General features: G+C 41.7%; 1 protein-coding gene across 2 annotated transcripts; it reads right to left on the reverse strand.

Moving 5' to 3' along the window:
- Positions 1-627: 627 nt before the first annotated feature.
- egfl7 (EGF-like-domain, multiple 7) lies at positions 628-26397 on the reverse strand. Of its 2 annotated transcripts, none has more exons than XM_084047801.1 (9): positions 26154-26397; positions 17086-17375; positions 15506-15628; positions 12342-12454; positions 11078-11173; positions 9633-9860; positions 3137-3213; positions 1844-2006; positions 628-1141 (listed from the first exon to the last, which is right to left on the reverse strand). In XM_084047801.1, the coding sequence occupies exons 2-9, from the start codon at positions 17169-17171 to the stop codon at positions 1122-1124; spliced, it is 906 nt and encodes a 301-aa protein (XP_083903927.1). In that variant the 5' UTR covers positions 17172-17375; positions 26154-26397; the 3' UTR covers positions 628-1121. The 2 variants fall into 2 exon arrangements, with proteins under 2 accessions (XP_083903927.1, XP_083903928.1); XM_084047802.1 differs by lacking the exon at positions 26154-26397 and adding an exon at positions 21791-21957.
- Positions 26398-26830: the final 433 nt, after the last annotated feature.

Consider the following 26830-nt stretch of genomic DNA (forward strand, 5'->3'; position numbering starts at 1 on the left):
ATACGTCGTTGGACGGAGTCCCCCAGGGTACCATCCTTGGCCCACTCCTTTTATTTCCCTGCATAGTATTTTTGCTTGGTCAGTAATGTCTACATTTTAGGTTTTACACATGCATTACCAGTGGTGTAAACTCAAGTACTGTACTTAGTACAATGTTGAGGTATTTTTACTTTACTGGAGTATTTCTAATTTCCAATACTTTTACTTCTACTCCACTACATCTGAGAGGCAAATATTGTACTTTTACTCCACTATTATTTGAAAACTTGAGTTACTTTGCAGATATAAATCATTATATCATAAAACACATTAACCACTTCACCCCTATTTTAAACATAGGCTATTTGAAAATTGCAGATCTACAAGCTCACAACGTGTCGCAAGCTTGTAGATCTGCTATTTTCAAACATTTTAGTACTTTTACTTTTGATACTTTAAGTTCATTTTGATGCCAATACTTTTTGTACTTTTACTCGGGTAACATCTTGAACACAGGCCTTTTACTTGTAACAGATCATTTTTATATTGTGATATTACTACTTTTACTTTAAAATATCTGAGTACTTCTTCCACCGCTGTGCAATGCATTACACACACACACACACACAAAATAACACACACACGAGACGATATCGATTAGCACATTTTATTAGAAAATGATACAAAAACACAAAGAACAACGTTTATTGGACAAAGTGAGAAGTAAATAAAAAGTAATCATAATTTAAATAGATAAATACGGATGTTCACGTCTGCCCCTGGACATGGGGGGGGGGGGGGGGCAGACATCAGCTGCACTGATCTCAAACATTCATGGAAACGGGATACAGAGCCAGTTCCACTCTGAAGCCTGTTTTTATACTTTGTCCTACGAAGTATAGATGAAGCATGGACCCTAGGTGGTTTGATTCATATGTGCTGGGGGTATGAGGTGTAACATTGTAACCACACCCCTACTGTACCAAGAATACTGTCACAAAAATGGCCACGCCACGTGGCCGGACGTGGTCAATTCTCCCAAAAAACTAAACGGAAAAAACTGTCGAACATCCAAGAGCAAACGATCTACTAGCCATGGAGTCGTGTGAAGAGCCCTCAAGTTTCAGCCGTGGTCCAGTTTTCTAATTTTCATGACAGCCACCTACAGCAGAAAGAGGAAATAATTGATTATATTATGTAGTATACACACATACATGATACCACACAAGAAAACCTTTCAGAAATATACGGTGAATTTCGGAACCTTTTATCTTAACTACAGATTTTTCGTGAGTGCTTTTCGTAGGATATACAAACCGCTTTGAGAGACAAAATGTCAATGTATATATATATATATATATAATATATATATATATATATAATATACATATATATATATATATATATATATATATATATATATATATATATATCAACGTTCATGTATAGAGATGTATAGAGAAAGCAAGAGAGAGAACCATGGCTACATATCTACTGACTGACTGAAATACAGTATAATGTCTAAAGTATGTATGTATGATTATTAATTACATGTCATGCATACCCTCACTGTGTCCAGCCCACATCATCTTATAAGACACACACACACACACACACACACACACACACACACACACACACACACACCTCATGTGTCCAAAACTCATTTTTCAGAATTCAAATTCCAAAAAATAGCAGATCAACAAGCTCAACACGCGCCTCTCTGCGCCACATTTCGAGCTTGTAGATCTGCTGTTTTTGAATACTTTTGTGTGACGCTGTAGCGTGATCAAGTATAGGGCGTTAATTTACGGAGAAAAAAACTGAAAAAGTTCAAACATAGGAGATGAGAGGTGCCACTCACAGGTGCCCAGGCGCTCCTCCAGGAAGCCGATCTGCTCGCTGAGCGAGTCGATGCGATCCAGCTGCTGGAAGGAGTGGGACAGGAAGGTGGTCTTCTCTGACAGACCCTCGTCCAGTGACAGTGGGAACAGGCTGTTGAAGGGGGCCAGCACCAGCTGGAGCTTCTGTGGAAACAAATGTACAGTGGTGTAAAGTAACTAAGTACATTTACGCAAGCGCTGTACAGTTTAGAGGTATATTTACTTTACTGGAGTATTTCCGATTTTCCGTACTTTTACTTCTACTCCACTACATCTCAGAGGCAAATATTGTACTTTTTACTCCACTACAATTATTTGAAAACTTGTGTGGGACATTCAGCATAACGAGTACTTTTACTTTTGGTTCTTTAAGTACATACTTTTTTGTACATTTACTCAAGTCAATTTTTAATTCTGTAACTACTTGTAACGGAGTATTTAGAAAAGTGTAGTACATTTTCCACCACTGGAAATGAAAAACCTTCATTCAATCCTTCACTGCTGTGTTTACTTTACATTTCCACTGGGTACCAGAGCAAAGAAGAATGATTCTAAAGAAAGACACTAAGTATTTTTTCTTTTTTTAAAGGCTACTGCGTGGGAACAAAGCAGTGGTTCTCAAACTTTTTCGTGTCAAGGACCCCCCAAATTGATATGTATTTGGCCTCGGACCCCTTTCTGAAAAGGTTTTGTGTCAGGGACCCCCAGAAGAGAAGATTTGTGTTTACAAAAAAATCAAAATCTTCTTTTCAAGAATTAAAAAAAAATGTCAAAAATTGCAGATGTACAAGCTCGCAGCTTGTACATCTGCTATTTTTGGATAGCCAACATAAATGGATAAAGTGGTTAAAAGGATAGTGATGCTGTGTTAACTACTTTTGCTGGGGACCCCCTGGAACTCCCCCCAAGGACCCCTGGGGGTCCCCGGACCTCACTTTGAGAACCACTGTTCTAAAGAAAGCCAGTAAGTTTTCCTTTTCAAGGCTACGGCGTGGGAACAAAGGATCTGTTTACGCTTGTTTGGCAAACATAACGACAGAGTACATTTTTAGTTACATCTTAGCCAAGGACCAGAAGTGTTCCTTCCTGGATTGTATCTGCCTGTTTTAGAACATACACTGATATTTGTAATTCAGAGAGGGTACACAAATGTAACCAAATGGACCCATACGGCCCGGATCCATTTGGTTCCCCTTGTACTGTACACTCTCAGAGTTAAATGAACCCTGAAGATTTGTAGTGCATGTATGCATGCGTGTGGAAGAAGAACATACCTGTTCCAGCAGCTCCACTCTGTTCCGTAGGCTCTGGACCTCCTCTGTCACGTTCTGCACCAGGCCAACTGTCTCATCTACACACAACATATAGAAGAAATGGAAACATACATTAACATAACAGCCCCATCCATACATTATTATAATAGTTGATTTAGAACAGTTATTCTCCACCTTTTTAGCCATTTGACAATTTCTCAACCCAACCTTTATTCACCCTGTCTACCCGAAATCTCTTTGCACAAAATAACTGATCTACAAGCTCTTCAAGCTTGTGAGCTAGATCTGCTATTTTTGGCAGAACGTCTGCCCCAGAATAGGAAGTCTAGGGCTCAAGTGCAAGGTTAATTTCAAGCCAATTTGATATGAGTTGTTATCTCTGGGACCCAAATCCTCAGTGTTAATTTAACTCTGAGAGTGTACAACTGGAACCCTTTCTTACACTCTCTGAGTTACAGACTCATAGTCATAATAACGGTCCATTTTGGTATATCCTAACTATCAATCCTTTAGCTGGGGGACCCCCTGGAACCCCCCTCAAGGACCCCCTCTCTGGGGGTCCCCGGACCCCCCGTTGAGAGCCATGTGATTTAGAAGAGTGCAGGGAAAAAAGGTGGGTTTGGACCGTAGATCAAACGGTGTGGTTTAATCCTCTTTGTTTGGATCAAAAGTTCATACGTTTAAAAGCATCCTGCCACACCATCAATCCTTCCAGGATGATTCATGGCCACACTGAGGTGAGGTGCACTGAACTGAAGTACAGCCCATAAGCAGAGGCACACACACACACTGGACCAGAGGGCGACGATGATGAGAGTTCAGGCCTTTAGGACCAAAGATCTACGATAGCGCTTTTACGCGAGAACCACACACACACACACACACACACACACACACACACACACACACACACACACACACACACACACACACACACACACACACACACACACACACACACACACACACACACACACACACACACACACACACACACACACACACACACACACACACACACACGCACGCACACTGACAGAGAGGGGCACTTTAAATAGACAAACAGCTCCATCATCCTTTCTCTGAACGTATGTACCCTCACCCCGTATCAGTTTTCAGGGGACAGAGGTGGGACCGGTTCGTGATCCCGACATGTCACCGACAAGTGTCTGCTTCCACCCTGAGGGGAGGTGGGGGGGCTGTCTGGAGAGCAAGCGGTCAGATCAGAACACTGAATTAAGGAGACCCCCACAGGTCCCCAGCCAGCCGGGCCCGGCCCCAGAGTCGAGTCGGGCCGAGAGAAACAGCTCAATCTCTCCCAGATGTGGGCCATTACTGAGACAAGAGTGAGTTGAATAACAGGGTGAGGAGGGGAGGGGAGGCGTGGGGGTGTGCATGGGGGGGGGCCGATGACCCCCAGCAGACAAGGTTGATGGAGCTGGAATGAGAACTCGAGTATCGGCCAAGAGCTGAAGGAAGAGAGAGCAAGAGAGACAGAGAAGAAAAACTAAATTCTCTTTATACTTTGCTGCATGCCAGTGTCGTGGCTGGATAAGAGCCGATCTACAAGCTCAAAACGCGGCGCATTGCGATGCGTTGTGAGCTTGTAGATCAGCTCTTTTTGGCGGGTAAAGCCGCTTAAATTAGGCTAAAAGGGGAGTTCGTGAATTAGACAGGAGGTTCTATCGAAATCCAATCCTTCAGAACAGCTCAGTGCTCTGTCAGATGGAGAGATTTTAGGTTGTTTTTTTTGGTCTGAATGAAGGACTCGTTACTATGTTTATCTTTGTAATCGCTATCAACACCCCACATTATTACACACATGCATAAACAATTAAGGAGGAGGGGGTTTGATGTGAAACCTCTGTTACTGTCTCCTTGCATTCCTGCATGTGAAAAGCTGCTACGCTGATGAAACTCGGTCCAAAATAACTCTAGAGTTCACTTTAGCCAAGTTGAGTGTTTTGTTATATATCCTTGCTGTCGGGGCAGAAACCTCTTATCTCCATATTTTTTTGTGTGTGTTTTTTTGTGAATTAACGCAATATCATATATCATGCTACAAGCATCAAAAATATTCGCGTTGCGTTTTCGAGCTTGTAGATCTGCTACTTTTGCTATTTTTGGAAATGTGAATCCTGAAAAGTAACAGTTTTGGATATATGAGGTTTCCACCCGACAGAGACGATGTGTTCCTTCTCTCTTTCTCTCTCTCTCTCTGCGCTGATTAAGCAATAGTTCAACAGTATGTCCCTCGTCAATTCATTTCCAGTGAGTGCACTCTGCAGGGGGTTGAACAACCTCAGTCTGGCTATAAACAGATTCATCTGTGTAAATCTGGTATTAAAACCTTCGTTTTTTTGAGCTGAAAGAAATAGATACCGAGGAATCGTATAGGAGACACTGGGAAGAAAAAAAAACGCATGGGACACGGGCCAATATCCCCTTTTATACCGTACATCCTTCATAATTGTTTCATCTCATTCCACATAGGAACGTATACATCATGATCCCAAAACGTCTTCTGTGAGCGTTTTAAAGCTTCATTTGCATGTAATCCTGGTGCAGAGGTGCACACATAGGCCTACATAGTGCTGACACGCGATGGGAATTAAAGAGAATTTCCCTAGGTTTTAACTCCAACATATTTTTGCTTGTTGCTAGGATACAGTAAACACACAACGTAGTACGGGAATGAGATAAATGCTTTTGGGTAGGGAACAGTGTGGGAGTTTGAGAGAGAGAAGTGTCCTGGATCGCTATAGTAAAAAGGAGGCTCTGCACTACACAGTAAAACACTCTGTGTTTTATTTATCTATTTTTAACTCTGAGAGAGTCCATCTGCTTACATGTGTACACTCTCAGAGTTAATGTGTGATATATGTTAAATAGCACAATATTGCAATAGCAATGACTGCTATAGATCAGTTCTTCTCAAACCTTTTTGTGCCAAGGACTCCCAAATGTATTTGGCCACGGACACCCATCTGAAAATGTTTCGTGCCAGGGACCCCCAGAAGAGAAGATTTATGTAAAAAATAAATCAAAATGATTCAAAATGTTCCAAACATCTTAGATATTTTTCAAATATACAAAAGAAAATAGCAGATGTACAAGCTCGCAGCGCGGCACGAAGTGACGCGCTGTGAGCTTGTAGATCTGCTATTTTTGAATAGCCAACGTATACATGTATAAAGTGGTTCAAATGACTGTGATGCTGTACTAACATATTTTGCTGGGGACCCCCTGGAACCCCCTCAAGGACCCCACTTTGAGAACCACTGCTATAAAGTGTTCAATAACAGTGGGTCTCTCCGGCTCTTTAAGTAAACAGAAAATACATGTTCAGGTTGGAACACCTATCTAAAGAGCATGGAGAAACAGGGAGAGGCCCCTGTTACTGAACAAACACTCTTTAGCAAATGATCGCTGTCAGAATATAGAACTGTTTTTGTTTTTTTTATCCAGAACATATCACTTAACCCTTTAAGGCCGGGAAGTGCCGCGCTATGAGCTTGTAGATCTGCTATTTTTAGAAAAATCGTGTCCCTGGAACAAAATATTTTTAGATGGGAGGGGTTCCGCGGACAAATACATATTATTTTGGGGGTCCTTGCACAAACAGTTTGAAAACCATTGATAATAATAATGAGCAACATAAGTAAAAAAATATATTAAAAAAATGATTTACAAGACATTTTAAAAATGTTGAGGTTTTTCTTTTAGTGAATTTGTAAAAAGATTTGAGTTCAAAACTTTCGCTTTAAAAAAGTATATATATATATTCAACCTAAAGATTTGCACACATTTTCACAATTAAAAAAATAAATAGCAGATCTACAAACTCGTAGCGCGGCACTCGGTGCCGCGCTATGAGCTTGTATATCTGCTATTTTTATATAGCCAAAGAAAGACTCTTAAAATGACACAGATGCGTTCCCGGTCTTAAAGGGTTAAACAGCCAGGATTTCCCAGTGTGGTACACTACAGTCAGTGGGATGTTTGCGTTGCTCACACACTGTATATTTTCATTGCATCAGTCTCTTGTTAGCTCAGAACGCTATCAGAGGGTTCCATCGCGGTCCCTGCGTGTACGGTAGGAGGACCACTCTAGCTCCCGGTGTCTGGACCACATCACAGCTGTTCACAGTCAGTGGCGTAAAGTGTGTTTACTCAAGTCCTGCTCTTAAGTACCGCAATGGAAATAAGCTGCTAGTACTTTTTTACTCCACCTTAATTAGATTTAGATTATTAAAGGGATAGTTCACCCAAAAAAAACAAAAATCTATCAATTAGTCACCTTGAATTCATGTTTTTTTTCTTCTTTTTTTTTTGCATTCCTAAGCCAATAATCTGATGACCAGCGGACCTGTATGCAGCGGTTCCGGTAGGAGACACAAAGGAGACTCTTGACTCGTGTCTCCTACCGGAACCGCTGCTGGTCGTCAAATTATTGGCTTAGGAATGCGCCAAAAACTAAAATATATCCATGAATTCAAGTCTACGTGGGGTGACTAATCAACTTTAATAATTAATCAAATTTTTAATCAAAGGTTTTCGAAAATAGGCAATCTAAAAGGTCACACAATACATCGCTATGCGATGTGTTGTGAGCTTGCAGATCGGCTATTTTCAAATAGCCGAAGTATACAATGGGACTTAAGGACATTGGGAGATGGGACATTCTGCATAATGAGTATTTTGACTTTTACAACTTTAAAGGACAACTTCACTCATTTTCAACCCATCTTCATACGAAGATAGGTTGAAAATGGGTGATGTCGTCCTTTAAGTGTATTTTGACGCTAATACTGCACTTGGATAAAAGTTTGAATGCAGAACTTTTACTTTAATATCGGAGTACTTCTTCCATGTAGTCTGGACCACATCACAGGCGTCTGCAGTCGGCACCAGTCGCAGTGCATTATTACTCACGGTACGAGTTGAGAGTGGCATAGCGCGTACCAAAAGTAATAATGGACCGCGAAGCTGGCTATGTTCCCATCTTCTGTATTCCGGGCTGCAATAATACACACATTCATACACTGTACATGCACCAGGATTCAATTTGTAGAGAAAACAGAGGGAGGGGGGCATTTTCTTAACCACTTAAGGCCCTATGTATACTTTGTCGTACAACAAAGTATATTAGAAATCTTTTTTTTTTAAATGACAAATTTGACCAAGTTAAAGGGATATTTCACTTTCAAAAAAACTTTTGGTCATTTTATGGTCTACTCAGGCCCTTGTGAACCCCCCAGACAGTTTTTAAGTTGCTTGATTCAGTATTTAGATATTTGATATTCATTTTGCCAGCCACGCCCCCTTCCTATACAAACCCATTGTAACTTCAAACTCTATTTTTAACCCGTTTAACCATCAAAAACACCCGTCCTTGGTTCTGGTGACTCACCCTGCCCTCCTAATGCGTGAGAGGGCCGTGTTTTTTTGATCACTTTTTTCATTTATTTTTAATATATTTTTTTGGAAAATGAAAAAATTAAATACAAAAAAAATATATTAAAAATAAATGAAAAAAGTTATCAAAAAAACACGGCCCTCTCATGCATTAGGAGGGCAGGGTGAGTCACCAGAACCAAGGACGGGTGTTTTTGATGGTTAAACGGGTTAAAAATAGAGTTTGAAGTTACAATGGGTTTGTATAGGAAGGGGGCGTGGCTGATAAAATGAATATCAAATATCTAAATACTGAATCAAGCAACTTAAAAACTGTCTGGGGGGTTCACAAGGGCCTGAGTAGACCATAAAATGACCAAAAGTTTTTTTGAAAGTGAAATATCCCTTTAAGGAGGCCAGGGTTAATGTGGTTAAGATACATTTTTAATTAAATTGTCAATCGTGATCCAACATAAATATCGAACATATCATCTCAGAAGTTAATGCTTGTATTTAATTCAGTCTGACCAGATGCAGGGATAAAACGTATCCCCACCGGCCGTAAAAAATAAATAAAATGATAGGAGGATATCAAAAGCAGAGGCAGGAAAACCCCCCCCATCCTCGATTCTCCCCAGCAAATCAAACCCTGGTTGCTATGCACTCTCAGACACAACACACAGCAACACAAATAACACACACAGATCACAGAGCAATGCTATCAAGTTCATTGGTTCTCAAAGTGGGGTTCTTGGGGTGGGGGGAGGTTCCAGGGGGTCCCCAGCAAAAGTGGTTAATGTAGCAACACAATCCTTCTAACCACTTTATCCATTTATATGTTGGCTATTAAAAATTACGAGTTTGTACATCTGCTGTTATTGAAAATGTTTGAAAAACATCGAAAATGTTTGGAAATCTTTTGAAGAATAATAATGATTATTATTTGTTTTACACAAATCTTCTCTTCTGGGGGGGTTTCTGGCACAAAACCTTTTCAGGTGAACGGGGGGGGGGGGGGGGATTCCGTGGCCAAATACTCATCAATTTTGGGAGTCCTTGACATGAAAAAGTTAAGAGAACATACTCTATTAGTTTTTACCTGAACCACTGGGGTGAGGTCTGTGTTCATTGATGGTTATCTGGGTGGGGGGAGGATGATGATGATGTGGAGGAGGATGAGGCAGGTTGGGGACGTTAGGGTGCAGTCTGTGACAGGAGCGTCCGTCCTCTGCCAGCGTGAAGCCCTCTGTACACACACACCTGTAGCTGCCCGCCGTGTTGACACACTGCTGGGGACAGGGCTGCTGCTCGCTGCACTCGTCCATGTCTGGAACACAACAGCATTATGACACATGATTAGGGGTGCAACAGACAAAAAACTAAATCATTGATTTAATACAGGGGTCTTCAACGTTTTCAGGCCAAGGACCCCCTAGCTGAGAGAGAGATGAAGCAGGGACCCCCTACTCTATATTGTATAAAATTGTGTTTCAGATTAAAGTTTTTTTTTTACTTAGTCTGCTCCTTTTTCCCTCTACACCGATAGCCTCTTTGACAAAAATAGCCGATGTACAAGCTCTCAACGCCTCACAGCGCGAGGCGTTGAGAACTTGTAGATCTGCTATTTTCGGCTAATGTTCCCCCAGAAAAATAATTCTAGGGTTCAAGTGGTTAATGTAAAAAAATTAAATCCTATCACACAAAGATTTGGCGGACCTCCTCTAGTAGCTCTGAGGACCTAGGGGTCCCGGACCCCCTGTTGAAGACCCCTGATTTAATAGATTATGAAGAATAATTGGTAAAGTAATAAAGTCATTATTTTTTAGGCACTTTCCTTTTTTTTTTTTTTTTTTTTTTTACTTTTTTACTTATTTTTTTACTCTGTATCGGTATTTTTGCACAACACCATTGTACAACAGTAGTAGGAGTAGTAGAAGAAGTATGAAGTTGGGCTGGTTAATCAGACTAATTGTCCCACCCAAAAAATGTGTTTCTCAATTATTAGATTATCCGAACAAGCAATTGATCAAAACATCGCTCAGCCCTAATGCACATCACGAGGACACACAATCTAGTGGACCTGTGATTGATCTGGATTTGTTTTAGTTTTCATTATTTCGCACAGACCGCACAACAAACAAACACAAGCAACAGCTGCAGAAAAAAGCCTTACGGTGCTAACAGTACTCTTCTAGTATTCCCTGTCTAATACACAGAACAATCCTCTGTGTTAATATAACTCAGAGCATGTATACAGTACAAATGTAACCCAAATGTGTTCACTAACAATGACAATTTTACTGTGTGTTCAAACGTTAATAGCCTACCTATGTGATAATGTCAGTGTGTTTACAAGAATGTGCATACATTGAGTGTGTGTGTGTGTGTGTGTGTGTGTGTGTGTGTGTGTGTGTGTGTGTGTGTGTGTGTGTGTGTGTGTGTGTGTGTGTGTGTGTGTGTGTGCGTGCGTGCGTGCGTGCGTGCGTGCGTGCGTGCGTGCGTGCGTGCGTGCGTGCGTGCGTGCGTGCGTGCGTGCGTGTGTACCTGTTTGGCATTGCTGTCCTGTCCAGCCCATGGGACATGCACAGTGGTTGGGTCGTAAACAGGTCCCTCCATTCACACAGGATTGGCCACACACTGCTGTGATATAGAGTGTTCAAGTTTAAAACCACATCTCCACATCAACAACAACATTAATACAGAGATAAACATGCTAGACCAGGGGTCTTCAAGGTTTTTCATTTCAAGGGCCCCGCATAACTCTGAGAGTGTATCAATGGAACTGAATGGACCCGTTCGATTGGGTGCATTTGGTTCCATTTGTACACTCAGAGTTACAGCCATGTAAGGGTCCATTTAGAACCCCTTCAAGGAACAACGGGGGTCCCCTGGACCCCACTTTAAGAACCACTATGTTAGAGCCATGAACTTTAAAGGCCCAATCAGTGATATAAATGTAAACAACTAGGTAGGTCCACCACCAAAAATAAAAAACAAATAAACAGTAGGGACATGTTTTCATTCTCTAGAAGATCACAGAAGGACTGACACTATTGACAACACTCCAATCCGGGAACCTATTTTAATTAATAAAACGTTATTTTAACCAATTTGTATGGTAGAGTATGTTAACCGCATGAACCCTAGCATCCCTATGTCACAATAGGTGAACATTCAGTTAAAATAGCCTAACATTTGGTCAAAATAGCTGATCCACAAGCTCTCAACGTGTCGCAACGTGATGCTTTGTGAGCTTGTAGATCGGCTATTCTCAGTACAATGGCAAAAAAAAAAGACATATGCAGAAGACCAAGTACAGTCCCCTTGCGGACTGTTCTTGAAAAAAAAAAAGCATCTGTGTCATTTTAGATTTTTGTGTTGGCTATTCAAAAAAAGCAGATATACAAGCTCACAGGGCGTCACTTTGTGCCGCGCTGCGAGTTTGTACATCCGCTATTTTTTAACATTTTTGAAATATCTTGAAAGTGTGAGAACTACTGATTCAGAAGGAATTTGTAGAATCGGTCTCAGGTCTTAAAGGGTTATGTTGCTATTTTAATACAATATACTAGTCCATCTGCAGTGGTTGGAGATGGTCTCTCTACTTGGGTAGGACACCTGCTGGTTGACAAGTAGTACTGCCTATAAAGCAGGGATTGCCTCTTGGAAGAGCGCTATAGACATTTGATTTCATGCGTGAGACAGAGAGAGTCCCGGGCAAGACATAAAAATGATGGATTGCAAGTTTAAGTGGATCTACGTCCAACCCTGAACCCGGTCATACTTAAAACATTCCCCTTCAACTTACCTTGATTACAGTTGTGAGAGTGAAACCGACGCCACCCCGGGCAGCACTCCGGGTGGGAGTGGGAGTGAGGCGCCGCCTTGCTCACCTGCCGGGACGCGACCCTGTACACGGTCCTGTTCAAATAAAACAGGAAACAAACGGTTTAGGGTTTACCAGTCATTCATTATACTGTCATCACCATTACGTGTGGTTTAAGCTATGCTAGTCATTTCCATGTCATATCGGACCACAAGAATGCTAATGAGAGAATGGAAATGCACGAGGATATGGAGCCGCATGTGTGCCACTGCCAAGGCCCAAGCCAAGAGGGAGCGGGTGACGCGCGGAGGGAGCGCTCGTTTTTTGCGTCACACGATAACCCATTCTGTCCACTGTGGCCTGCCAACTTGGACGGTGCGTTCGGCGCATGCACTCGCTCAACTGGCTCCCTTGGGCGCACCTCAAGAGGCTCAAGGCCTTTTCTGTCGGTGCGCCTGCCTTGTTTTAAAGTGATTAAAAAACATAAACCCCATATACTTCGTTGACCGGATTTTTTCACTCGGCACTAAATCTCTTTGCACAAAAAAATAGCCGCACCACAAGCCAGACATTTTGCTCATCCTAAATGTTAATCCTTTCTCCGCCAGTGCCACGAGCTCAGCTCGTAAATCAGATGTTTCGTTGCCTATTTTCTCCTGATGTTCTCCTATTGTGACATGCCAGCAACGCTACGGATCATGTGGTTAAGAGGTCATGCATTTGTTTGTGTGTGGGCAGAAGTATAGCTCAGGAGGTAGAGCAGCTGCTTATCCACCTGTTTCCTAGGCTTGTGTTTTCCACTTCCTGTCGGATTTCATTGGATATCATTAGTCATCTGACCGGTTTCATTAGATTTCATTGGATCAAAATACAGGAAGTGGATCACAGTGAAAAGCCTAGGAAACAGGTGGATAGGTTCTGTTTTTACCTTCTTCTCCTTGATGTTTGCCTTGATGTCCAGCACGTGGCCTAAATACAGGTACAAGATGTGCACGCAATCTCCTCTGTGAACTATATAAATGCACCATTTACCATTTTGTTGTAAAACATAGCACATATACTACGCAGGACGCTGAGTGAACCAAACCGAGCGCTCACCCAAAAAACCCTTGGCTTGGCAGTGACAAGACAGTTGAACCGCAGACCACTGACATCCGAGTGTTTGAGAGAGATGAGGAGAGGATGGAGTGGAGGAGGACGGGGGACGGGGGGATGGGGGGGGGATGAGCGAATGATGCAAAGCCAAATCTACACTCAGAGCCTTCACTGGTGGCAGAAATGTCCTGATATATTAGGTATTAACTGGCACAGGCCAAGCTACAGAATGAATGAGGTGGGTAAAAGAAAGAAAGAAAGACGTCAAGGGGGGGAAATACTTGGGATTTGTCCGACTAAAATGGACCAAACAAAGCTTATATATTAACCATGTGAAACTTGGAGCTGCCTGCCCTATCTGGGCATGTCATAATAATAGAAGAACAACAACAGAAGAATTCAGGAAATAAATAGACAAACATACAGACCCCAAAAGGAAATTGCAGCTCTAAAAGCAAAGAAATGGTTAAGGTTGTGCAATTTTATACAGTTGTTAGAGAGTGTGTCTCAGAGCAAAAGAATGAAGAAAGTGAAAGTGAGCATAGAAGAGTGTAGAGAGGGGACGAAGGCTGGAACAAAGAGGGAAAAGGAGAGAATGCAGGGAGTGTGGAAGAAGGGGGGGGGGTAGAGGGAGAGAAAGAGAGAGAGAGAGCGAGAGGGCAGAGATGGAGAGTGCGTAAGCATGGAGGGAGAGGTTGTCCAAGATAAACAACGCCGCGGTCTCTGTGGGCAGGCGGTTCATTTCCCGTAGTTACACAGAGCACTTAGATATTTAGAATCCGACCAAATATGTGATGCGATGCCCTGACCCAGTTCTGTATTTATATATATGTGTGTACCGTTATGAGAGAGAGAAAGACGCAAAACTACACCAAGCAGCACTATAACTATAACTATAAATAATATCGTCCCTGTCGGGGTGGAAACCTCATATGTCCAGAGCTGTTACTTTTCCCTGGATTCAAATTCGAAACTAGCAAAAGTAGCAGATCTGCAAGCTCGAAACGCGTCGCTTCGCGCCACGTTTCGAGCTTGCAGATCGGCTACTTTTGATGCTTTTGTGTGACGCTGTAGTGTGATCAAGCTGGGCGTTAATTTACAAAAAAAAGTATATGGAGATTGACAACATATTGTTTTAAAAGTGATTCTAACACAAGTGGATGGCAGAGTCCCCACCACAACTACAAGTGGTACAACAATATAGTAATTGTAGTTATAGAGCTTGTTATGGACGTCCCTCAACTCTTATCTGTGTATGTTTTTTACCCTTTCAACAAATAACGATCTTCTGATCTATGTGATAGTGTTGATATTATCAGTATGGTCTTGTTAAGACTACTGTATGTGACAGATATCATCCACTTTGGGTGGAGCCGTCGGTTATGGTTGACATGTCACAGAATGTATACATGGCTAGTAGAACGCTCTCAGAGATGGAAGTGTCTGTTTTTGTTTTTTTAACACATTGTGGCAGCCAGGGTTTGAATTGCTGGGGCCTGGGGGGAATCCATGCCTTTGATTGATCGATTGAATACTTTATTAACATGCTTATTTACAGTTACAGGTAGTACAGTCAAAGGTTATGCTAAAAGCATAACTCAAAAAGCCCCAGGGGCTTGTGTCCGTTGTGGTCCTCTGCTATTGATATCCCCACCCCCTTGTCATACATTTTTATGGATAATGTAGGGATATGTTTTATCCCTGCTTCTGATCAAACTGAGTTAGATAAACACATTAACTTTGGGGAAATGGAGACTGTATGACGTGTTTGATATTTATGTCTGATAATGTCAGTTTAACAAACATAACGAACAAACAAGATTATAACAACGCGTCATTTTCCGTTATGAGCAATTTTTGGCAAAGAGATTTGGTGTGGACGGGACAAATATATCCAAGTACGGCTGTAACTCAGGTCTAATAGAGTGTTTAAGTGGATAATATATATGGTCCCTCGCAAATAAACACATAAATGAAATGAAATGTTTTTCTTTTTAAAACGTGTGACCCATGGTGTCAGCAGCGCGGTCAATGTGTGTGTGTTCTCTTACTTGTATGTGCTGCAGAGGCGATGGCCCTGACACAGGGTGATGTAGGGCTTGTGCACCGGCTGGATATACGACTCTGTTGTCGTGACAACGCGCTGACGCACCTCGTGGCCGCACACTCTCCTCCTGCGAAAGGTGAAATAAAACATCTGAATCAGAATCAGAATCTCCTTTATTGTCGCATCACAGCTTTACAGGTGTAATACAGTGGGTGAAATTAGGGTGGGTTCAAGGGAGTCACCAGCGAAATTAAACGTGATATTTTTTTGGAAAAAAGTGGAATCTTTTTTTTAAATGTTTTAACAACACAAATATTGTCTGCGGATTCATTTGGGGCGTTCTTGACATGAAAAAAGTTTTGAGAACCACTGGCCTTAGCTAACCAAGCAATTAGCTGTGGGCTTCCATAAGAGACTGCACAGCGAGATGAGCTGTGACAGTTTCTGGAATAAAAGAAGCATCTTAAAGGATTTACCAAAGAATGCTGAGGCGAGGACAGACTGCTGTTGAACGCGACAGTGGGGTATGTGTAAGCTCTACACATTCCTCTCTCTGCTTTTACCAATATTAACAAACTACAGATTTGAAGCTTTACATTTCTGTAGGCCTCTGAAAGATGATATGTTAATTACTTTTGTTTGGCCTATGATCAGTACAGAATGCATCTCAATACATGAATTAACCACTTAAGTCCTATGTACTTTGTCATTCGACGAATAGCAAAACATAGCTGATCTACAAGGTCACAAACTCACACTGAGCTTGATCTGCAAATGTTCGCTATTTTGCTAAATGTAAACATTTTCTTTTTTACAATTCTTGAAAGATCTTGACAATTTTTTACCATTTTCGCCTATAATGCCACGCCTAAAATAGGGACACCAGGTTGAAAGTGGCTACAAGTTGATCTTTGGCCCTTGTCATTTCTCTCTGACCTCTTCTAAGGGTTTCAGTTTATTTTGGCGTCTGGTGCGAGAGCTTGAAAACGTAAATGAGTAGTTTATGACCAGAGGGTTGGTTTGAGGTCAGGGACATGGCAGTTGTTAGATGTGTAATGTTATCTTAGCGTTCAACATACTTTTTTTTACTGAGGGTGAGGATGTCAGGTCAAGCATTTAGGGTTTTGCAAACAAAGCAGCCTAATTTAGGCTTGAACTAAAGATGTTTAACTACAGATTGAGCCAGGACCTATGTTAGTCACTGTGAGCCAAAGCAGTCTAAGTCAATCAAAATCAATCAATCAATCAAGTCAGGGGTTGGTTACCAAACTTATCCATGTCAAGGGCCCCCCAAGTAGCCATAAACCTCAGGTTGCAGCCCCTCTATTGTGAAATGGCTTTAAAATGGAATGGAAATTTGTGAAATTGTTTTGACAATAACGAAATGTGGGAAAATAGGGACGCTCGGTTGAAAGTGGTCAACCTAGCACAATAATCTTACTAAAGTAAATGCAATTGTTATATAACAATAATATGTATTTATTTATTTTCCTCTCGTTTCCAATTGCCCCCTTCGAAACCCACTGCTGTATAAGTGACAGGTTATAGAATAAATACAGTTAAGTGTATAAAATGAGCAGTTACCCATGGTGACCAAACAAGTGAGGAGAAGCCATCGTCACATGATGGAGGATGAAGACAGTGGACGAGAGGAGCAGTGTTTGGTACATGTCTTCTTCTTTCCCACGTTCTCTCTCTCACTCTTTCGCTCTCTCTCTCCCTCTCTCTGCCAGTTGGACGGGAGGAGACACAAGGAGGACGGGGGGAGGAGGGGACGTCAGTGGCTGTGGCCGAGGTCTTCAGATCTTCTTTTACACAGATGATGATGATGTGTTAGGACTTCTTCTTCCTCCAGGGGCGATGACTCCACCTACCTGAGACAGAGACAGAACAATGGTTAGTGTTAATTGATTGATTGATTGATTGATTGATTGATGTGTGTGTGTGTGGGGGGGGGGGTGTCTAGTGAGAAAGAGACTCGTCCAATCGTCACACACATTTCACTGCACATACATTTTCCAAATATCTCAACACCGTTCTACAAGCTCACAACACATTGCATTGAGAACCCATTGTGAGTACGTCGGCTATTTTTGCTGCACGACACCATCGTAAAACGAAATATAAAACAGGGCCTGAGTGGTTAAGCCAAGAAATGATGATAAAATCCATGCCAATCATCCTCCAAAAAACTGCACTTCAACATTCTCATTTTTTCAAGTGTCCTTGTAAACGGATCATCTCTAGACTGGCCAAGTTTCTATCCTTTGAAGACAGACCACTGGAGAGATGAGCTCTGCTCTGGCCAATCCTAACAGAACCTCAGCCCTACCAAAGGCAGTTGTCATTGGAAAAGAAAATAAGACCCCATGGACTGGCACTATGTATGATCTGTGTACAACAAAACACAAGGGTAGCCAGATTGTGTTTTGGGGAGCTTTACTGAACTATAAACAGTGTAAATACGGTAGCAGAGTAGACCTTTTTTTTCAGCTTTTTATAAAAAAAAATAGAAACAATAGCCCCAATCTACAAGCTCACAAATTGCGTGCTTGTAGCTTGGCACTTTTTACTAATTGTTATAAAAGTAGATTATTTAAGTGGTTTTAAGAAAATGTTCCCCTGTCTGTTTCTTTTACAAATCGAATCTGCAGGTCTCTGCACCACAAATATTATTTACACTGATTTAAGTTTCAGTAAAGCGTCCCAAAAGACATTCAGGTGATCCTTATGTTTTGTTATATAATGTATTTAAAAAAAAGTTCAGCTATCTTTCCCCACTTTGAGAACCAGTGAGCTAATGTTTTATCAATTTCAGAAACTCAAAAAACATGTGCACCTGTGTGCTATACCTTTCAACATGAGATGAGACCAGGCCATTCACTGCTTTTCAAAGCACTAGGGTGCATTAAATGAGGAATGATGTGGGCATCAGACAAATTAAACTGTGCCAGAATCTCAGCTATCAATAGCAATTCATACATCACTGCCTTTATACCATTAGAGCTGGGGTCAGATGGGACAGCATGATAAGAACCACATATGAATATAGGAAAGAATGAATGTAATATTACTTCACATACAGTAATAGAAATGGCTGATACGGCAAAACAGTCCCTTCCTAAGTTGAGGATGAACTTAACCGGATAAATATTTACTAAAGGGACTAGTATACATATTGATATCTAATATTATTCTGATGATATTTATCAATCATTAGTCATTTTAATGTGATCAACTATGTTATGTGTCGGCATTGCCATTAATTGACATCAAGGATGGAGGGTGGTGACAGTAGCATAGTGGGAGGTTCAGATGCCCAGATTTAGCACTTTTGGCTCTGATTTATGACTGGCAGTAAAAACGCCTTATGCCATATTTGCATGTCATGTTCTGTTTTACAGCACTTACTTTGTTATCGCTGTGGTATTACGATTCCTGTGTGTGTGTGTGCGTGTGTGTGTCTGTCTGTCTGTGTGTGTGTGTTAATGATGGAAGGGAAAGGGAGGGAGTTACAAGTTTATCTCAGGAGGTTAGGTTACCGCTCCCCCTGTCTGGTGGGAACCCATTTGGTTAAAGGAAAAAGTGTTTTTTTCTGTCTTCAGAGAATTCTATTCCCCAAACATGGCATTTGCCCGGGTACCCCCCCTCCCCACTGGCTGGGGGTCTGCTTGGCCTAGAGTACGGTTGGTTGTTCAGGAAGTGGCTTTGTGGTATCAGCCCGGTTTTAGTGGTTTTTACGCTGAACTTCTGACCCACCTTCAACACCCACCCACAGAGGCCCCCGTACAGAAATAGGCACACACACATGTAGCCTACGTAAGCATGCTCGTAAGCTCATACTGAGGAGTTCCTATGCTCCTGGGGACAAAAATACAACTAAAGGCTTAATTTGTTCTTCTGTGTGCGACACCGGTGCTGAAAATAGACAATCTACAAGCTCACACAACAACGTGTATAGCGCTGTAGATCGGCTATTTTCCAGCATGCAACAAAGTATTTAATCTTCACACTCACCTTACAGTTTGTGTACTGTGACACTAACAAGGAGCAATACAACAAGACAAGTAACGTGTGTTTGCAATGTACAGCCCCCCCCCCTCCTCTATTTCATAGGCTATATGATTTAAATCATTGGTTCTCAAAGTGGGGTCCGGGGACCCCCAGGGGTCCTTGAGGGAGTTCCAGGGGGTCCCCAGCTAAATGATAGATTAGGCACCAAATGGACCCTTATGGGTCTTTAACTCTGAGTGTACAAATGGAACCAAATGGACCCTAACGGGTCCATGTGGTTCCATTTGTACACTCTCAGAGTTAAATTGACATAGATTTTACAATATAAATTGCGGTCCAAGTGATAGAAATGCCATTAAATGGGGGTCTGTAGCCCTAATGCATGTCAAACTGGTGATCCTTGAAATTAAAATGGTTGAGAATCACTGCTAGAGCCGTAACAAATCTTCTCTTATGGGGGTCCCTGGCATATCTTTTGAAATGGGGGTCCGCGGGCTAATAAGTGGCAATTTGGGGGTCCTTGACATGGAAAAGTTTGAGAATCACTGATTTAAATGTCATGTGAGATCAAACTATTGTTGAACTTCCGTCCTGCAAGACAGCTCTCTGAAAATATGCGTCTGACAAACTAATGAAGAGTGGTGTTGGAGTCAAACTTGAAGCCTGCTCTTGGCCCGTCACTATATAGTTCAGCGGGGACATTTGTGGCGAGCTAGCCTGCCTGGTGTGATAGTATAGGTCAGGAGAGAGAGGGTCTAGAGAGGATTCAATTGAGGCTCTCTAAGCCCTGCATGGGTTGACAGTTTGCATGCTTCTCTGATTCGCTGCTGCTGGCTCGACGCCTGGAGATTGGACATGCACTGCTAAAGCCCTGCGTTCATTCACAAATCACCACAGACTTTTCTGCACTCTGCCTGTGTGTGTGTGTGTGTGTGTGTGTGTGTGTGTGTGTGTGTGTGTGTCTGTGTGTCTGTGTGTGTGTCTGTGTGTCTGTCTGACTGTGTGTGTGTGTGTGTGTGTGTGTGTGTGTGTGTGTGTGTGTGTGGTGTGTGTGTGTGTGTGTGTGTGTGTGTGTGTGTGTGTGTGTGTGTGTGTGTGTGTGTGTGTGTGTGTGTGTGCGCGTGCGTGCGTGCGCGTGTGTGTGCCTGCGTGTGCGTGTGAGTGTGTGTGTGTGTGTGTGCGTGCACGCAACTGTGTTTGTTGGAAAATAGACATATACGTCAATTACAAAAAGCCACTCACACTAAACTCTGACCATAAAGTGCAATGACATCAAATAGCTTTGGATGTGGTATTAACTGTACAGTATGATTTCAGACTTGAGGCATGCATTGATTAGGCTACAATACAACATTGTAAATGATGGAAAATGTTGTCATTGTTAAGAAGAGTGCATGTGGTGGTATATTAAGAAGGTCCAAAACAAGAGTTTTATGACATTCTGCGTGGATCTTGGACTAGTTAAATATGTGTGTGTCATCGAGAGAGCGTTTGTAATTGGCTGTTATCATCATACTGTATGGCGTGCGTCTAACATGGAAAGATAAGGTCATCAGTTGTCAATCACACGGCTACTATGACCAACAGGGGGCGCTGTTAGCCGGACAGATCATGTCTAAACACAGTGGTTCCCAAACCTTTTAGCTCAAGACCCAAAAGAGAAACTATAGACGTTTGCCAGGTAACCAAACTAGTGAAAATAGCTAGTCTACAAGCTCACAAAGGCCCAAAGCGACGCGTTGTGAGCTTGTAGATCTGCTATTTTACATTTAGTTTTCTAATGTATGGATTTTTTTCTTTCTTTTTTTCATGAAATTATTTTTGAAAAATCATTGAATTTGTTTTTAATTCATGAACAATTTAGCATTTTCTTGGATTTTAAAAAATGTATTGTTTTGAAATTTACTCGTGACCCATAAAAATGTGTCCGCGACCCACGAATGGGTCCCGAGCCACTTTTTGGGAAACAGTGGTCTAGCGAACATAAGTCTTCATACAGTAGCAATTCACACGCAATCTACCCCCTAACCCCCCCCCCCCCCCCCCCCCCAGCTCCATCTCTCTCTCCATCTTTCTCTCTCTCTCTCTCTGTGTGAATGAGTCAATGAGTCCACAAATAATAGGTATTTCAACGTTTCCACAAACAGTTATAATAATAGACGCTATAGAAGTTGCACATCAGTATAATAATAATAATAACCACTTGGTCAATGCGCGCGTTTCCAATAGTCTCGGCACGAAGTCGGCAATCAATTAACTTAAAACAACAACTTACAATAAAACTTTTGGTTAATTCCACTGGAAAAAGTGCTTGAACAAAGTAAAAGTCCCGCAATATTCCACTCGCGAGTAATAAACTTCCCTCTTATTGTTGTGATGATGATAATAAAACTCCGTTGTTTGTAGTAACTTGTTCCACGGATAGATTCCACGCGCAGCTTCGCTCAGCCTCCCTCCACCCAGAGTCTGTGTGTCAGCAGAGCGCAGAGCGCATGCATGGGGGGTAAGGTTAGGTAGAACCGCTGGAGGATGGGTAGGGAGTAGCTCTGCTGGTCCATAGTGTTAGAACAGTGGTTCTCAACCCTTTTCATGATATCAAGGTCCATTATTTATTCGGCATTTGAGCCACGGACCACCGTTTGATGAGATTTAGCCTCTCAGACCCAAAACTTTGAAAAAATCTTCTACATTCTCTAATTGTGTATAGAGTCTGTAGACTTCTTGTAGATTAAGTAGGCCTAATGCAGATGTTTAACGATAATTTAACTCTTGAGAGCATAAAACGAAACCAAATTTTACGCTGTCAAGAGTTAAAGATCTATAAGGGTCCATTTGGTTATCAACTCTCCATCATTTAGCTGGGGACCACCTGAAACCCCTCAACCACTGGTTGAGAACCACTGCGTAACGCTATGTTACTTTTCAGCCGTAAAATTGAAAAATACACTTTCGCTACTCACCAAAACAAAACGGTTTTAAGATGTTGAACGCTTACTTTCCTTAGTGGGAACACTTGGAGCCCCCACCTACCGTGTAAAAAAACACTTTTTGTCCAGAAAAGAAAATATTCCACCGGATGGGAAAATGTTTTAGTTTGTTCCACTGCGCGTCCTACAGATCTGGTCAATGGATCTTTTCTATTGACAAGATCAGTAGGGGGCGCAGTGGAATAAGTTTTCCGTCCGGTGGAATATTTTCTAAAAGCCAAAAGGTGTATTTTACACGGAAGGTGGGGGGCTCAGGACGTTCCCACCAAAGGGAGTAGGCTTTCAACACATTAAAACGTCTTTGTTTTAGTGAGTAGCGAAAGTGTATTTGTTATTTTGACTACAGATTAGAGGCTGCGCAGCCTGCGCTACCGGGGGTATCGGGGCAACGGCTAAAAAGTAACATAGCGTTAAGGAGAACTCCTTCTAACGCTATGGACCAGAGCTAGGCTGGGTGGATGGTAGCTCTGGTTCAGAGCGTTAGTGAGTTCCCTCTAACGCTCTGGAAGACCCCTCGCTCTGCGCATGTACAAGGAATTCCACTGTCCTGCCAGCGTTCAACTATAGTGAAAATAAACAAAACCATTTCGCTAATCACCGAAGCAAAGGCTGTTTTGTGTTGTTGAAAGTCTATTCTCGGAATGCGCAAGCCTCTCAGCACCCCACCTACTCTGTAAAATACACTTTTTGGGCAGAAAATAAAATATGTCAGCGAGACGGACATTATTTGTATTTACTCCACAGTGCCTCTACCGATCTGGGGGATTTGAACTTACCATTAACCAAAATGTAGAGGGCACTGTGGAGTAAATACGAATAATTTCAGTTTCGCTGACATATTTTATTTTCTGCCCAAAAAGTGTATTTTACAGAGTAGGTGGGGTGCTGAGAGGCTTGCGCATTCCGAGAATAGACTTTCAACAACACAAAACAGCCTTTGCTTCGGTGAGTAGCGAAATGGTTTTGTTTATTTTCACTATAGTTGAACGCTGGCAGGACAGTGGAATTCCTTGTACATGCGCAGAGCGAGGGGTCTTCCAGAGCGTTAGAGGGAACTCACTAACGCTCTGAACCAGAGCTAGGTGGATGGGTATGGGTGGGTGACGTGAATGTTGGGGGGATCCCCAGATGATTAGGTTTAATGTGAAACATTGTTCTATCACTTAACAGTAAACAAACCAACGTAGCCTACAGTATAAGTGTATACAGGGTAGGCTACCTGTACATTTCTAGAGTTACAATTGAATTACTTTTTAATAGCTTTTTAATACCAAATTGGCCAAATTGTCAAATATTATGTAAGAATTAGGCAAACCTTGTGTAAATAACCGATCTACAAGCTCACAATGCCTCGCTTTCATGTTAGACTTTATTTAACCACTTGAATCCTGGGGTCCCCTAGTTTGTGCATGATGTCATTAGCCTACAGACGAGATTAAAAAATATATAATAATTCAAACAATTTCCCCCCAAAAAAACATCATTTACAAAAAAGAAATTAAAAAATCCAAAACAAATCAAACATTTTAAATGTTCAAAAATAGCAGATCTACAAGCTTACAATGCATTGCGTTGTGAGCGTGTAGATTGTAGGGGATTCCAAAAGAACCCTTAGGGGTCTGTAACTCTGAGAGTGTTTGGCAAATAGAAATGGAAAATAGATTGCTATTCGTTGTATAGTCTATATGGATTTTATTGGGGGGGAAACCCCAAAACATTTCCAAACTTAAAATAGACCTATATATACAAAGAAGGATCATAGCCAGCCTTTGGAAATATCTGCTTGTCACTCAATTCATTAAAAACACTGTCAATAATACTTAGTCAGGAGGATAATCCTAAAGTAACTCTTCTGTGTAGCTATTACTACATAAAAATACATTGGTTTGTCCAGGAGGAGAAATGATGTCCTTTGGGAGTTCAGCCCTCACCACTAAACCAGTGGTGGAAAGTATAGTACTTTTACTTAAAAGTATTGTACTTAACTTTGACTTTACTTCAGTATTTCAATGTTCATGCTTATCTATACTACTTGTACTCCACTAAACTTCAGAGAGGCAAATAGGAGCCTACTTTTTACTCCACTACAATTATTTGACAGCTTTAGTTAATAGTTACTTTTCAGATTTATATTAAATACAAAATATTCATTAACTGATATATTGTGACGTATTCTTACAGGTTAAGCTACTCAGCACAAAAAGCAGCCCCACCTTACCAGCTGCAACATATTAATGCCAATACCTTTGCCTATTTCTTAGTACATTTTGAGGACATTTACTTAGAGTATTTCCACATTGTGGTATTGTTATTGTACTAAACCACTTAAATCCTATATGGTTGCCTAGAGTCCCTCAGGGCTCTGTACTAGGGTCTTTTTAGTTTTCTGTTATTTTGGGGAAAGCTTTCACTGAAAATAGCAGATCGACAAGCTCACTTGCAACATGCTTGTCGATCTGCTATTTTCCTGCAAAAGCTGAGTATAGCCTACTTCTTCAATCACTGCACTCAACAATGTAGCCTACAAAAACCTGGCTAAAATTGTTTTCTTTTCTAATTCCTCCATTGAAGCCACTGTACAATGAAGCTACACACTGAAGACATATTGTAGGTTAAATATAGGTTGACTAAAGCCATATGAAAATTACCTTCTGTATGTGTGTGTTTGTTATCTCTGAATATAGTGTAAATTAAACTATTGTTACATAAAACATTTAGAGCCAATCAAGGCCAAAAGCACTGACCAACAAACATGACTAAACTAATCACGGACATGAGAACTTACATACATCCTTACAGATAGGCCTATGGGTTTTCATTTTCATTTTAATTGACCCTCAAGGCCAGCAACATATTTGGACCAAACCATGGCGTCACATGCTTCCTGTGTTTGTTTATGCTACCAAAAATAAAAGATAAAACGGGCATCAGCATTACAAAATGACACTCAGTATCCAAGAGGGGTTCCTAAACCTTTTCAGACCGAGACTAAAATACATTTGGTGTCTCCTCTTCGGGACACAAAGTTACAAAAATACATTATGAATTAACCACTTAAGCCCTAATTTTGAATATATATATGAAAAGCCCGTGTTTGGGGAAACAGCAGTATAGTCTATTATAACAGAGAAAAGCTTTGTGTGCATGAGGACCAGTGTTGCCAAAAATTGCGAGAGAAATAAGCAACCAGGTCTCTGAAAACAAGGCCAAAAGAAGCAACTAGGCCACATGAGCACTTTAACACCTATACTGTACATCGGCTATTTGAAAATAGCCGATCTACAAGCTCACAATGTGTCGCGATGCGTTGTGAGCTTGAAAATCTGCTATTTTCAAAAAATCTTGAAATAAAATGTGGAATATTTGGAAACATGTTTTGAAATATTTTAACAACACAAATCTGGCACGGAGCTTGCTGCTGGCACAAAACATTTTCAGATGGGGGGTTAGGGACAAATACATTGAGGTTTAAACAACATTTAGGAAAAAAGCCCAAATAAGCAACTACACTTTCAGAAACAAGCCCAAAAAAAAACACAACCCGCTACTACCAATAAAGCGACTTTACAGGAAGACAACAAGCCAAAAGTCACTTATAATAAGCAGACATGGCAACACTGATTAAGGGACATTCAAGTAACACAGTCTTACCCCCCAAGTATGCAGTCATCAGGTAGGTGGGTGTTTGCGCGGGATGGCGGCGGGCGAGCGGAGGTCAGAGGCCGTGCTGCGGACCAAGCGTGCCTGCAGCTGCCGGCCCAGTGGATGACTGGGTTGGATTGACTCTTCCACGGTACACATTCTTTCTTTTTAAAAGCTCGTCGTCCCACGGTTTTTTATTATTAGTATTTAGAAAACCCGCAGTGGTGGCTTAATTGTCGGTGCTCCCCGTGAACCGGCCGCGAAGAAATGAGGTGTATTTGGGCGTCATTCGCTTGCTTTTTATGCAGCGTTTCCTGTGGAACGCAGGAATTGGACGGACAATCCCAAACCGGACTTCCTGTGAGTGTTTCGCGCTGATAAAATCCTTCTCCTGCACAAACACTCCCCATCCTGCTCAAACCGCTTTGTGAGGCTCATTTTCAAGCACTTTTCTATCCTCTCTAGTCTGGTATAGGCATCTTTTAAAGCTGTGATCAGGAAACTGATTTTAACCGCTTTTTAAACCCTGTATACTTTGTCGACTTGGGGGGGGGGTCCCCCAGGGCTCTATACTAGATGCTCTAGTATTTCCCAAATCCCTTATAGCCGAGCTGCACCGATGCGTTGTGAAGATCTTCTATTTTTGCCAAATGTTCCCCCCAGAATAGGGACACTAGGCTGTGTAG

This window comes from Gymnoscopelus microlampas, assembly GCF_963454915.1.
Source record: "Gymnoscopelus microlampas genome assembly, chromosome: 21".
NCBI classification, from domain to species: Eukaryota; Metazoa; Chordata; class Actinopteri; order Myctophiformes; family Myctophidae; genus Gymnoscopelus; species Gymnoscopelus microlampas.

Coding starts and splice junctions, on each gene's coding strand:
- egfl7 (XM_084047801.1), bottom strand. CDS start 17,171: ATGTACCAAACACTGCTCCTCTCGTCCACTGTCTTCATCCTCCATCAT. Junction 15,629..17,085: donor CACTTGTTTGGTCACCATGG/GTAACTGCTCAT, acceptor CACCTTTCGCAG/GAGGAGAGTGTGCGGCCACG. Junction 9,861..11,077: donor AGGACAGCAATGCCAAACAG/GTACACACGCAC, acceptor GTTGTGTTCCAG/ACATGGACGAGTGCAGCGAG.